General features: G+C 37.8%; 2 protein-coding genes across 3 annotated transcripts; both read left to right on the top strand.

Moving 5' to 3' along the window:
* Positions 1-2,108: 2,108 nt before the first annotated feature.
* Positions 2,109-6,389, top strand: LOC103942861 (serine/threonine-protein phosphatase PP1 isozyme 4). Its single transcript, XM_009353061.3, has 4 exons — positions 2,109-2,325; positions 3,572-4,131; positions 4,211-4,432; positions 5,923-6,389. The coding sequence occupies exons 1-3, from the start codon at positions 2,124-2,126 to the stop codon at positions 4,397-4,399; spliced, it is 951 nt and encodes a 316-aa protein (XP_009351336.1). The 5' UTR covers positions 2,109-2,123; the 3' UTR covers positions 4,400-4,432; positions 5,923-6,389.
* A 1,299-nt stretch (positions 6,390-7,688) lies between these two features.
* LOC103942851 (protein NEDD1) lies at positions 7,689-12,670 on the top strand. Of its 2 annotated transcripts, none has more exons than XR_007251261.1 (10): positions 7,689-8,003; positions 8,202-8,314; positions 8,447-8,707; positions 8,812-8,916; positions 9,324-9,389; positions 9,556-9,777; positions 10,153-10,719; positions 11,133-11,737; positions 12,026-12,202; positions 12,274-12,670. XR_007251261.1 is itself a non-coding variant. In XM_009353054.3 (10 exons), exons 1-10 carry the CDS (start codon positions 7,844-7,846, stop codon positions 12,379-12,381), a joined length of 2,340 nt encoding a protein of 779 aa, XP_009351329.2. In that variant the 5' UTR covers positions 7,691-7,843; the 3' UTR covers positions 12,382-12,670. The 2 variants fall into 2 exon arrangements, 1 of the variants encoding a protein (XP_009351329.2); XM_009353054.3 differs by having other exon boundaries at positions 7,691-8,003; positions 11,133-11,693.
* The last annotated feature ends 203 nt before the right edge of the window (positions 12,671-12,873 follow it).

The raw sequence follows: 12,873 nt of genomic DNA on the forward strand, positions 1-12,873 counted from the left end.
CCCTCTAAAATATGCCAAGTGACTTAAGTTCACGAAAAATTAGATAAAATAGCTTTCAATATAATATTATTATATTGGGAATGAAATTAGTAATTTTTATGAATTTAGATACTTATTTTACTGAAAAATTAATTTAAAAACCTAATTTTTACAGATATGATAGTTTAAGAACTACTCGGCTAAGTGGGATAGCCGAGCCAGAAAAAAAAAAAGATTAGAAGATATAAATGAGTTGAAAAGAAAGAATGCTTTTAAAATATGACATGATCCACCATACATATTAAGTTTGGTGGAATCAATTTGATTCCTACTTCAAGCATGGGATCTCTGTCTCAGTTAAGAGGAGTCATGGAAATAGCTCTGGTTGTTCGCTGTTCAAGAATTATTGTTTAGGCAGTTCATACCATCCATACATAATGTTTTGATCTAAGATTTCAATTCTTCCATTTTTCAGCAGTAGTTAGTATATTGTTCCATGGAGCTAAGGTCCAAAATATGGAAGAAACAGGTGTTTCCACGACTCTACCGCCCAATCAATTATGTTCCACTTAATCCCTGTTTCTTACTTATCCCTCGGTCTATTAGTGAACTATCTTTCCAGGGATTGTAAAAGATGTTCCACTAGAAATATTCTTGTTATTGCTTCGACTCATATTCCCCAAAAAGTGGATCCCGCTCTTGGTGTTACATGCCATTAAAAATAAAATCTAAAAAACACTATACGTAACGTCATATCATTACCACGAAACATCAAACTCGACCTATTTTATTAAAGTTATTTACATTGGTTGTTGGATTAAGGTTAATGAGTCTTAATAGTTCCTCTTAATGATAATTAAACAGTATTTGTTTAAAATTTGAGAATAAGGTCACAATCATGAATCATCACAAAGTGATTAACTATTCTCACCAACCCCCTTGTTACTCCTTCCTCTAAATGATAAGGTTCAGTGGACTTCTCGCGACGTCGTGGGCAGCGAACCACCCACGCCGCCGTGATCTGAACACTTCACTGGACCATTCAATCGGTAGGAGCGACGGATGGTGTGTACAAAGGGCAGGGATGTAGTCAACACGAGCTGATGACTCGCGCTTACTAGGAATTTCTTGTTGAAGACCAACAATTGCAATGATCTATCCCCATCACGATGAAATTTCAAAGATTATCCGGGCCTGTCGGCCAAGGCTATAGACTCGTTGAATACATCAGTGCAGCGCACATGCGGCCCATAACATCTAAGGGCATTACAGACCTGTTATTGCCTGAATCTGAATGAATAGAAAGGGTAAAAGAATGAAGAAAATAATGGGATTTGGTAAGGGCCCTTTTCCATTTTTCGTCTGCAGATCGGCATTCCATTTATGATCCGCACCAGCACCAGCGAGTGGGCGGACACATCTTTCTTCAACAATTCACCAAACAAAAAATGTAAACGTGTCGACAATGTTTTTTCAGTTTTGGCCTTATCTCAGTACATCAGGTCCTCAACCAACCCAATTACACTGTTCCTCAAAAAAAAAAATTCCAATTACTCTTTTGGACGGGCTTTACAATTTAATCTTATTTTCTTTCTAATCAGGTTTGTTTTAAAATGTTTTTAAAATGATTGAAAATGTTTTTGACGAAAATATTTTAGAAACCAATCTTAGTAAAAATACAAATGAATTCTGAAATTCAAAATATTTTCTTTATTAACACTTTTAGTGAGTTTAAAAACATTTTCAAACAAACTCTAAATTATTTACAGCTGTGTGAGGTACAAGACTACGACGTCGTCCCCAACCTCTGTCACATTGGAGTTGTAGCCATCTGCATCCTCAATCTTTCGACGCTTTCTTCTCCCCAATCAAAAACCCTAATTTTTTATTCCCATTTTTCTCTTTCCCTTCCCATTTTTTTCCCCCTCTTTTTTCCCGAGAAACTTCACTTTTTATTTTCTATATAAATATATTCTCCTTACAAATAAAAATAATTAAAAAAAAGACCCACCAAACCCAAAAGCCAAAATTCCAAGAGAGCCTCCATAACAGCTCGACCAACCCTTTTTCACAGTTGGGATTTCTAGGGTTTCTTTCGAGGAGAAATCCGAGCCGTTCGAGGGAGGATCTGAGAACCCAATCGAATGGCATCGCAAGGGCAGGGAGCGATGGACCCTGCCGTGCTCGACGACATAATCAGGCGGCTCACGGAGGTCCGACTGGCCAGGCCGGGGAAGCAGGTTCAGCTCTCGGAGTCGGAGATCAAACAGCTCTGTGTCGCTTCCAGGGAAATCTTTCTTCAGCAGCCCAATTTGCTTGAGCTCGAGGCCCCAATCAAAATTTGCGGTAGGGTTTTTACATACCCACATACATTTTGATGTGGGTTTATTAATCCTGAATTTTAACTGGCACTAAATTCTATTGACTTATTATTTTTCCCCTTTTGTGATTTTGATGGGTTTTTTGTTTGATTTTTTCTGATGGGTTTTCGTTTATTACTTGTCTGCTATGAAATTACTGGTGGAAATATTGTGGCAGATTGGGGTTGATGTTATCTGCGGTGATATTATAGTTTAAGGGTACCCATATGTATTTTTCTTTCGATTGTCAAAGTTTTAATTTGAACATAAAATATGTTGCAGAAGCAGCTCAGCTTAACAGATATCAGTGGCAAGCTACGTTAGAAATAATATATATACAGTGAATGTGCGTTTTATTTTCTGTTTATAGATGTTCAGATAAACAAGTTCTCGTTTTTGTCGTACAATGATATGATAGTTTTTCTGTATTTAATGTAGTTGTGACAAGATTGTGGCTTGTTGATGGTGTTATGTAAGTTGGTTAACCCATGTTGTGTAGAGGTAAAAGCTTGAAAATTTGAAATGTTGAACTATCATGTGTGTTTTCTCTTTATAACCGTTTGTACATTTATACTGAAATCATTGATGTGCATAGTTGTATATTGTGTTCATCGAAACTAATGGTGCTTTCTACCTTCATTTGGGGAAATAGGGTTAGTTTAGTTGATTGAACGCCATTGAGATTGAAAGGAATGGTGGTTTCTACTTTCATTTGGGGAAAATAAGGTAATTTATATTAATTTGGACATTATTGAGAATAACTTGTTTGAAAAAGTTTGGTGGAATTAGGATGGGGGTATGGGGGGTCACACATGTTTTTCCATTCTCTATCTAGTGGGGAGGTGTAAGGAGGGCATGATTAAGTATGAAGAGAGTTGAATAATTTCATTCATAGGCTCTGGATTCATGGGTTTATCATGTAAGCATGATAAAGCATTGACACAGGTGATTCAGTGCATGCAATCTGAACCAGAAATTTTTGTCATGTCTTGTATGACGACAGCGTAAGGGTTGAAGAATAAAAAATTCTGCATTGCACTATGACTGTTTAGTGAGTGAGTAGACTGTCCAAGGCTTTGGGAGTTATTTATATTAAAAATTTCCAGGTATATATCTCTAGATATAGTGGCTAGTTTGCTCACTGCAGCTCATTGGTTTGTGGTTCACTATTGTACTCGTCCCTTTGTCCTAGGCTTTATGTTTCTGACCTGAGTTTTCCTTTTTATTTACAGGTGACATTCATGGGCAATACAGTGACCTTTTAAGGCTCTTTGAATATGGTGGTTTTCCCCCTATTGCAAATTATCTGTTCCTAGGCGACTATGTGGATCGTGGCAAGCAGAGTTTAGAAACAATATGCCTCCTGCTTGCCTATAAAATTAAGTATCCAGAGAACTTCTTTCTGCTGAGAGGAAATCATGAATGTGCTTCTATTAATCGTATATATGGATTCTATGATGAGTGCAAGAGGCGATTTAACGTGAGACTATGGAAATCCTTCACAGACAGCTTTAACTGTCTTCCTGTGGCAGCTCTTATAGATGACAAAATTTTATGCATGCACGGTGGTCTTTCCCCTGATTTGACAAACTTGGATCAGATCAGAAACTTACCTCGTCCAACTGCTGTTCCTGATACTGGATTGCTTTGCGATTTGCTCTGGTCAGATCCTGGTAGAGATGTTAAGGGATGGGGAATGAATGACAGAGGAGTCTCATATACATTCGGCCCTGATAAGGTGGCAGAATTTTTAATGAAGCATGATTTGGACCTTGTTTGTCGTGCCCATCAGGTTAGTGACTATCCTTCTTCCCCCTTTGTTCTACTCAAGTTAACTCGGCTTGGAAATGAAACAAGGTCTTTTTCTGTAGGTTGTGGAAGATGGTTATGAGTTCTTTGCGGACAGGCAACTTGTTACAATTTTTTCAGCTCCCAACTACTGTGGTGAGTTTGACAATGCTGGTGCGATGATGAGTGTAGATGAAAACTTAATGTGCTCTTTCCAGATTCTTAAGCCAGCTGAGAAAAAAGCTAAGTTCATGATGTCAACAAAAGTGTGACGATTGCACTACCACTGCTCCAGTTTGAACCAGGTCAGCCGATTATTGTTGCATTCACTAGCTTTGTGTGTGTGTGCATGCGTGCGCGTCATGTCTACGTTATTGTTGTAGTTCTATTTGTATTTGTGCAACTGAATGCGCAGCTATATGGGAATATTATTACTTATTACACTAGCTGTGTGAGTGCGTGTGCCATGCCATATGCCATCTATGTTATTGCTGTAATTCTTTTGCAAATTTTCTGGATGTGTGAAGGTTCATGTGCACCTATATGTGATTGTTATTATTCTTATGTTAATCTTCTCATCCTTGGAGGGCTTATGTAGTACACAAGCTCTGTTAGTTTGTTTATTAATTATAAATTCAAGCTCCATTGATTTCCTATATGGTCTTCAATCAGTTATGTTTCCTTTTGCTAGTTGTCTTCAAGCATTTTGGACCACTTTTATTTGAAAATGAAAACATTGAAGAGGCACTTGTAAGTTTTTACGTTGAAAAGGCACTTATAAGTTTCTACTTTGAAAAGGTGGGTTGTTTTATTTGTACTTTAGAAATTAACATATTTCAGCAGTTTTTATGCCACTTCATTGGAAGTTAATGTTTTTCCATAATGTAGGTAAGGGTCCTTTCTCTTAACTTTAGGAGATACATTTTATAATTTGACATGCATTGCTGCATTTCTTTTAGAATGGAAGGAAATAACTGGCCTTTCAATGAATACGATTTGGATTTCTCTGGTGGCACACCAAAATCATTTGTTAAGGCACTTTTTGTTTTGCAAAATCATTGGATCATGTCTTCATCATTGTTTGTCTAGTGTCAAACTATGAATAACCTTACATGCTTGTTGACTCATAATCTGGTACAAGTCATTAGTATACTCTGAGTCTTGCAAGTCAGGATCGAATTTCCTTAATAATGATCTGACTACAATACTTGCACGTATTTAATACAATCACCATCTAGCGGTGATATATAATTTATGTGAACATATGTATTTGATACAATTACTGTCTGACTGTCGAGATAGTGATTGTAATAAATACATGTAAGTATTGTAGTCAAATCCCTCAATAATATGGACCGGTAATATTGCAACTCATGTCCTTTCGATTTTTAAAATTTAATGAACTTTTCACATGGTGATAATAAAAAAACGCACTCAACAATCATTGGTTTAAAGACAAGAAGATATGTTTTATAATATCATGGTATGAGTTGGTTGTTTTTTCCGGTTTTTTTATAAGGCATCTCAAGATGCGCTTTTTGATGCAAGTCATTTTGGCCCCATCTTAATGAGCTTAATCTCATACCCGTGTGCTTTTTAACAATTCTGAATGGTGCGCTCGTAAAAAGACCCTGTAGTTCCGGCAGTAAGCTTGTGGCTTGCATATACTTTGTGACACTGAAATGTTTATCATGTGCTGAACAGTGTGCTAGTCTAGTTGTGCCTACCGCAACACATCAATTTGTGTTCACTTTATCCCATTTCCCTCATTATTTACTTATTTTTCCTCTTGCAGGCATTTTCCCCCCATTTTTTCTTGGGCAACTTAGCGGAAAATGAAGGTCGGCCAGCCTCGAAAACTTTCATTCACCTCTAGTAGACTCCAAGTATGTAAGCTGGGGTGAGGAGCTATAGATGTTGGTGGTTTGGGAGAAACTCTGGAGTCGCCTGAGGCAGTAGAATTTGATATTTCCTCGTTCACCTTTCTCTGTAATGCGTATTCTGCAACATTTGTGTACATATAATTTGGTCCGTCAACTGAATGCTGTGCCTTCCATGGAGGCCAACAGCAATCCCATCGTTTCGCTCCCCCAAAGAAGTCTCCAGTTTTCATAGATTATTAGGTAATATAACTCATTGATTGAACGGTTTGTTAACGACGCTTTAAGCTTACTTTTTTGTTGAGAGATGGTCAATTGTCATTAGTGGCTGTGTGGCATCTTATTAATATGTCAAGGCATCATGAACTTTTTTTCTTCCAAACATCAAGAACTTTTTTTCTTCCAAACTTACTGATTTATATGTGGCGCTTTTTATGTAAGGAGGACCAACGGACCGCAATTTGACATGTTTGCCTAAATGTTTTCCATTGTGATTGTCAAATTAATTTTGCGTGTGTCAGACTGTGATTTGCAACTGCAAGTAAGAATAAGAAAGAGTGACCCTTTTTATTAATGGCCCGAACAGCCGAAATCCTCCAAGAAAGATGAACTTATGTTAGTTGATAGTTTTACATTGAGCGTAAAATTGCTGGTAGTTCACATTGTTTTAGTTAAGTTAGTTGTAACCATAAGTGGCTCAGTAAAAAAAGTGGGGCCATGAGAGGTCATGGGTTTGATACTCTTTAAGCTATGAATTTGCTTGTTCATGGTCACAGGGGTAGATTGCAATATTCAACTAGCCTTATCCCATCCCGAAGAGGTGAATAATAGTGGTTCGTCACTAGTTGTTCACTTCATTTATCGTAAACCCCTACTTACTTACGAAGGTTATTACACCTGAATGAAAACATATTAGTAGTTTTAGAACTTACTACTTGAAACGTTGGTGGCCAATTCTGCTTTACTTGTGCGACATGTTTCTTTATTTAGAATGAATTCTAGAGTATCGATTATCGCAGATTGGAAATAGGTACCGTTTCTTTTTTCTAATTAAATTAAATCATATTTTTCAAGTATCGGATTACGAGTTGTAATCTAAAAACTAAAAATTATGTTACTTTTTAGTTTGTATTTTTATTTTACCGCATCGATATTATGTATAAGTAATCACACAAAAAAAATCGTGAATCAGAAAAATTCCAATACATATTTAAGTAACAAATAGTGGAGGGATGTGCAAAACTACTTTCATTTTGGTTTTGATATCAGAAAATTTGAGATGTAAAAAAAAAAAAAGCGAAAAGCTTCCATGCACCCAAAAATGGAGAAATGTAAAATTAATATTGATCAAAAAAGAGAGAAATTGTAAAATAAAATGGAATACGCGCTAAAGTTGTGGGCCTATGGGCCGTGGGACGTACAGATTTAAAATCTTCGCCCTCTTTTTTTAAATTTCTCAGTAGGGTTATTTTTCCATCCCACAAAACAAAACCTAATTTTAAGGAAATTTTAATGAAAAATTTTGGATACCATTTATTTTAACGAAATTTTATATTTTTACATTAAAATATCAATTATGTTACTACTTACTTCATCTTTTATTTTGTTGTTTTCGTTCAAATTCAAAGTTTTCAACCTTTACATTAATTTTACCATTTTTAAATTCAAACGAATAAATAAAAATTCAAAAAACCACCTCTTCCATTTCGTAATTTCATTACACAATTTCAAAGGCAATCCCAGAAATACTCATTACTGAATTTTCCGGGAATTGGAGTTTGGTAGATTCGAAAAAAGAAAAACCAAATCGGGGAAGTTGGGAAGAAAGAGGGAGGAATGAATACTGGGTTGGATCCATCGATGACGTTGCTGGCAGCAAGCGGCGGCGACACCGTGAAGCTCTTTGATGTGTCGGACAAGTCCGCCGATCCCTTGGTTTTAAGCTACACTCCTTCTCCTGGTTCCCATGTCAATTCCCTCAAGTGGAATCACACCAGTCAGTCACCACTCTCTCTCTCTCTCTCTCTCTCTCCTCTCAATTGGATGATGGGTTTTGCTTTCTGCTGTCTGTGTTTATAGGCATTGAAACAAAATTTGATCTTTGTAGATGAGAACATTTTGGGTCTTTTTTCCTGCATTTTCTTGGCTGCCAAATAGTGGGTTTAGTTTATTCAATGTGGGGTGTGTTTTGCAGATATGGTGGTGGCTAGTGCTGGAGATGATAAGAAGATATCGTTGTGGAATAAGAATGGGAAGAGCATAGGCACCATTCCGGTGGCCGGGACCGACAGCGGAGATGGCATTGAGGTAATTCAGTTACAATTATATCGTTGAAGTGTATTTGTATATTTGGTGTGACAGTAATGTGAAATGAATGAATGCTTGAGAGAAGGTGTTGGGTTAGTAGTTGATATTCTGCTGGTGGAACTATTTATGCAGGAGTATATATTGGCTCTCAGCTTCGGTAACAAGGTTTCTAGATACATTTGTTCCGGTGGAACCGGTCAGGTTGTAAGAATATGGGATTTGCAGAGGAAGCGGTGTATCAAATGGTTGAGGGGTCACTCTAGTACAATTACGGGTGCAATGTACAATTGCAAAGATGAGCACTTGGCTTCCATCAGTCTTAATGGGAACCTCATACTTCACAACCTTGCATCTGGTACAAGGACTACTGAACTCAAGGACCCCAATCAACAGGTTGTCTTCTCGTTGCATCTTTCTGCTGATTATTACGCTGGTCTTTGTGGCTTTGAGTTCTAAGTTTCCAAACTAATTGGTTGTTTGCTGGTTTTTAAGACCAGGTACTAAGAGTGCTTGATTATTCCCGGATTAGTCGACACCTTCTTGTGACAGCAGGTGATGACGGGTCTGTACATTTGTGGGACACGACCGCTCGTAGCCCAAAGGTTTGCAGTATGTTTAATCGAATATTGACGCTGTGCTGCGTTTTCTTGGGCTATTGTGTTTGCATTCCCATTGGGCAATGTTAAATTTTATTCCCAGTTCATAGATGGAAAACAGGCATATCTGAAAGAGATTAATTACATTTCCTTATTTTTTACAACTTTCAACCTCCCGAAATCCAAAGCGAGCATTGATCTTGTCCCTTGATAGCGGTAGTGGTCAAATATTATCCCTTTGCTAACTTCCTTGTTTATCACTTACCTTATTAATCTAGGCAGAGTTGTTAAGTTGAAAAATACTCTATCACTTACCCATTTAGTCCTGTTTCCCTTAGTTTGTGTTTTACTTGTAATTGAATTGGTTTGTTTGTTTCTTCTTTTTTTTCCCTTTTTCGTACTCTTTTACGCAGGTTTCTTGGCTGAAGCAGCATTCTGCACCAGCTGCTGGTATCAGTTTCTCTCCATCTAATGACAAGGTCTCATAAGTACATGTAACTTTACATTTTATAGTTAATTATGTTTACAAGACAAGAAGGCTATTTGACCATGTGCTACTAAATTGTGCAGATTTTTTTAGGGTCAGAATATGTAGATAGATATTAATTAAGCCTTCTGATTTTCAATATATTTTCCTCTTGATAGATGATAGCTACCGTTGGGCTTGATAAGAAGTTGTATACTTACGACTCAGGGTCGAGACAACCTTCACATTGTATTTCCTATAAAGCACCTTTCTCTTCATTGGCATTTAGAGATGATGGTTGGGTATTGGCAGCTGGAACAAGCAGTGGTGATGTGGTGTTCTACGATGTCCGTGGTAAACCAGAGCCTTTCACTGGTATTCGTGCTTATAGTAGTTCAGAGGTAGCTCTCTCTCTCTCTCTCTCTCTCTCTCTCTCTCTCTCTCTCTCTCTGCACTGTTCCTTGAAACTTTGAATTTTGGAAAAACTTGTGTTGTCTCTAATATTTTTGAATTTCCTATCCTTTGTAAATTCCAAATTATGTAACACTATAGGGCCGTTTCCATCACTAAGTATCAAGATACCTTATACATGGTCAGACATATCCTCCTTATGGTCTGGCTCAAGCTTTTGATCATCCCTGGTTAGGTAGATTTACCACGAGGATGTTCTCATGGGGACACACAATGGGGTGTTTAGCTTTTAACAAGCAGTCTACATGAATGACACGGTTGGGTGTTTAACTTTGTTTGTACTAATCGTTTTCAGTATTCATCAGGCTGTTACAAGTCTATGCTGGCAAAGGTCAAAACCTGTCGTTGTAAACGAAAGCAATTGTACTGTTGAGACTGCTCTTTTAGGAGATGCTGTTGAAGATTCAATCCTTATGCCTGACCAACTTCCTTCTGTGACTTCATCAAGTCTTCCTCCATCTATGGCGGTATCTAGTTCTCGAAATCCAGGCCATTCAAGTTCATCTACCGAGACATCAGCAGCTGGCAATGGATTAACATCAAGCACACTTTGTGTATCTACGACAGAGGATACACCACAACGAGACCATTTGTGGCCTGGTAGAACATTGCGTAGGTTGCATCCTCCTCGATCTACTTATAACTTCAAGGATGATATGGAGGTGTTCTCCCCTCTTGTCGATGTTCATCCAATCACACCTACACTTGACAAGCTGTGGGATGATGACAAATCAAAGAAGGATAATTTGTTTCCAGATAAGAAACCTTCGTCACTTTTATTTCCTTCGTCCGGTGGGAGATTCTCTTTTGCAGAAGATGGGGCCACTGATCATCCAATTTTTGACTGGAAAACCAGTTCAACATCTAAACAGGTCTCACTTATCCATATCTTTATTTTTTTTTTGGATGAATGCTTAATGTGAAATGTTCCATCTTTTGAATTATAAAGAGCAACCTTGTATGCAAACCTGGAATTTCTCATCCTTTATGCTGTTTTTGTAAGTATAACTATTTTAATCTTTTTCACATTTTCTTTTTCGACCAACAAATTTTCTGACCATTATGATTTCTGGACCACCTTAGTCTTTATTGTTCTGTAAATGGTAAACCAAATGAAATGTTAGATCAATACGGAACCATGTATGCTAGATTGTAGTTGCTCGTATGTAAGTTGTAAGCTATGTAAAGTGATTTTGCTATTTGTTGGGGTGGGGGTGTTAAATTTCTTGATGTCTTTATTGCGTATTCAATTGTTCTGAATGATCATGTTTGTTCCTTGGTGTAGGATGACATAAAATCGTCGTTTGCACTATTAGAATCAACCCCTACTCCATCTTCCAAGAGTGAAAACTCATCCATCACCCCTCCAGAAGCTTGGGGTGGTGAGAGATTTTCTGAGAAGTTTCGCCAGCCAACCTCTTTTCTATCTCGCGTTGGGATGTCAGCTCAGACATCAGGATCAACTTTATCTGGACTGCCCGATATGTCTTTAACAGAAAACTTGCAAAGTTTGCGCACCAAAGGTTTGTCTTCCATTCAGGAGACTTCGTTTGGATATCCTGAACATATTTCCTCGAGTGCAATGCCTATGTCCCCTGGTAACAAAGGCCTCTTGGGACAGCCTAACCTTGATGCACCAATGTCTTTGACCTTTTCTCGGAGATTCTCTACTTATGCAGAGAGGATAAGCACTACATCTAACTTCAATGATCGAACATCCCTAGCAGTGAGTTCACCAAAAACAAAGAAAACAGGAGCCGAAGGAAGAGAAGAATTGTTGAATAGCTTCTTGTCAAAGTCAGATGCATCAACTGCCACAGAATTAGGGGCTCTTCCAGCAATTAATGTATGGGTGACAGATTTGTTGGATAAGTCGTCTTCTTTGGTTTGGTCTGACTTTCCATTTAAATATGCTCCTTCTGAAGAAAAAAAAGGAAATTAAAACATTAGAGCATCAATTGTTATTTTAATGATTTTGCTCATATACATGCTTTCACCTTTTGAATTATATAACAAGTGGGTCCGATTTGAAGCGGTTGCTCTTGATTTTACGCTATTATTCGAATGGGAAACCAGTGATGAAATTTGTTAGGAGAAGCCTCCACAGATGTTTATCATGTTTCCCTTTTCTGTCATACTAGATTATTATAGTTAACTCGACGATGATGATTGTGACAGGGAGGAAGCTTGCATCTCCAAAATGCGCCCCAACAAGATGCACAGCAGGGAAGCTCCTTTACATTTCAGATTTTTCAACGGACTCTAGAAGAAACTCTGGATTCTTTTCAGAAATCTATACACGAAGATATGAGGAACCTTCATATAGAAATTTTAAGGCAATTTCATATGCAAGAGGTATGAATCTTCTCTCTTGTTGTTTTCATTTTCGTTTAGTTCCTCATGCATTTTCTGGAATCATTACGCAGATGGAAATGTCAAATGTGATGAGGACAATGCTGGAAAACCAAGCTGAGCTGATGAAGGAAGTTAAGTCTCTCCGGAAAGAAAACCAGCAGCTCCGGCAATTGCTTTGAGCATTGGTGACGATTGTTATTGTTTTGAATTTTTTTTTTTTTTTTGGTGGATTTGGAATATGCATGTTGTTTCAGTGTCATGATTTGCTCTCCATCAGTCGGTGTTCGTTATATAGGTAGACTAGAATTGCTTCTCTTGGCCGGGGGCGGGGACTAAAGAAAAGGTAGAAATGCAAGTGCAATAGGAAGTAGAGTTTATGAGCATATGTACAGAATGATCATTTCCAGCTAATGAACGAAGGCTTTGATTCGGGTGAAATTTACAAGCATTACGATGTTTCAGCTTTTACCTGGTTTTATTTGTTCATTTTTCCTTTTACCTGTTCCCATCTTGGACTGTCTCTTCTGCTCCACTCCTACTGTTATACGACGGTGCTCTTGCTCGCCCACAATATCCGTTGGACGTGCTTTCGGGGTAGAACATCCTTCCTTGCATCGAGTATCGAAGAAGGTATAGCATCGTAGTCCCGAGTGTGTTAATGTTGGAAGTCT

Source organism: the organism of the source record quoted next, unplaced genomic scaffold, assembly GCF_019419815.1.
Source record: "Pyrus x bretschneideri cultivar Hongxiangsu unplaced genomic scaffold, Pyrus_bretschneideri_v1 Contig4, whole genome shotgun sequence".
Lineage (NCBI taxonomy): Eukaryota > Viridiplantae > Streptophyta > Magnoliopsida > Rosales > Rosaceae > Pyrus > Pyrus x bretschneideri.

What these genes read in the sequence shown, in the direction of transcription:
- LOC103942851 (XM_009353054.3), top strand. Translation starts at nt 7,844, where the DNA reads ATGAATACTGGGTTGGATCCATCGATGACGTTGCTGGCAGCAAGCGGC. An exon ending in TCAAGGACCCCAATCAACAG is followed by an intron (nt 8,708 to 8,811) that starts GTTGTCTTCTCG and finishes TTTTAAGACCAG; the next exon opens with GTACTAAGAGTGCTTGATTA. An exon ending in GGCAATTTCATATGCAAGAG is followed by an intron (nt 12,203 to 12,273) that starts GTATGAATCTTC and finishes ATCATTACGCAG; the next exon opens with ATGGAAATGTCAAATGTGAT.
- LOC103942861 (XM_009353061.3), top strand. Translation starts at nt 2,124, where the DNA reads ATGGCATCGCAAGGGCAGGGAGCGATGGACCCTGCCGTGCTCGACGAC. An exon ending in GGCCCCAATCAAAATTTGCG is followed by an intron (nt 2,326 to 3,571) that starts GTAGGGTTTTTA and finishes TTTTATTTACAG; the next exon opens with GTGACATTCATGGGCAATAC. An exon ending in TTGTTTGTCGTGCCCATCAG is followed by an intron (nt 4,132 to 4,210) that starts GTTAGTGACTAT and finishes CTTTTTCTGTAG; the next exon opens with GTTGTGGAAGATGGTTATGA.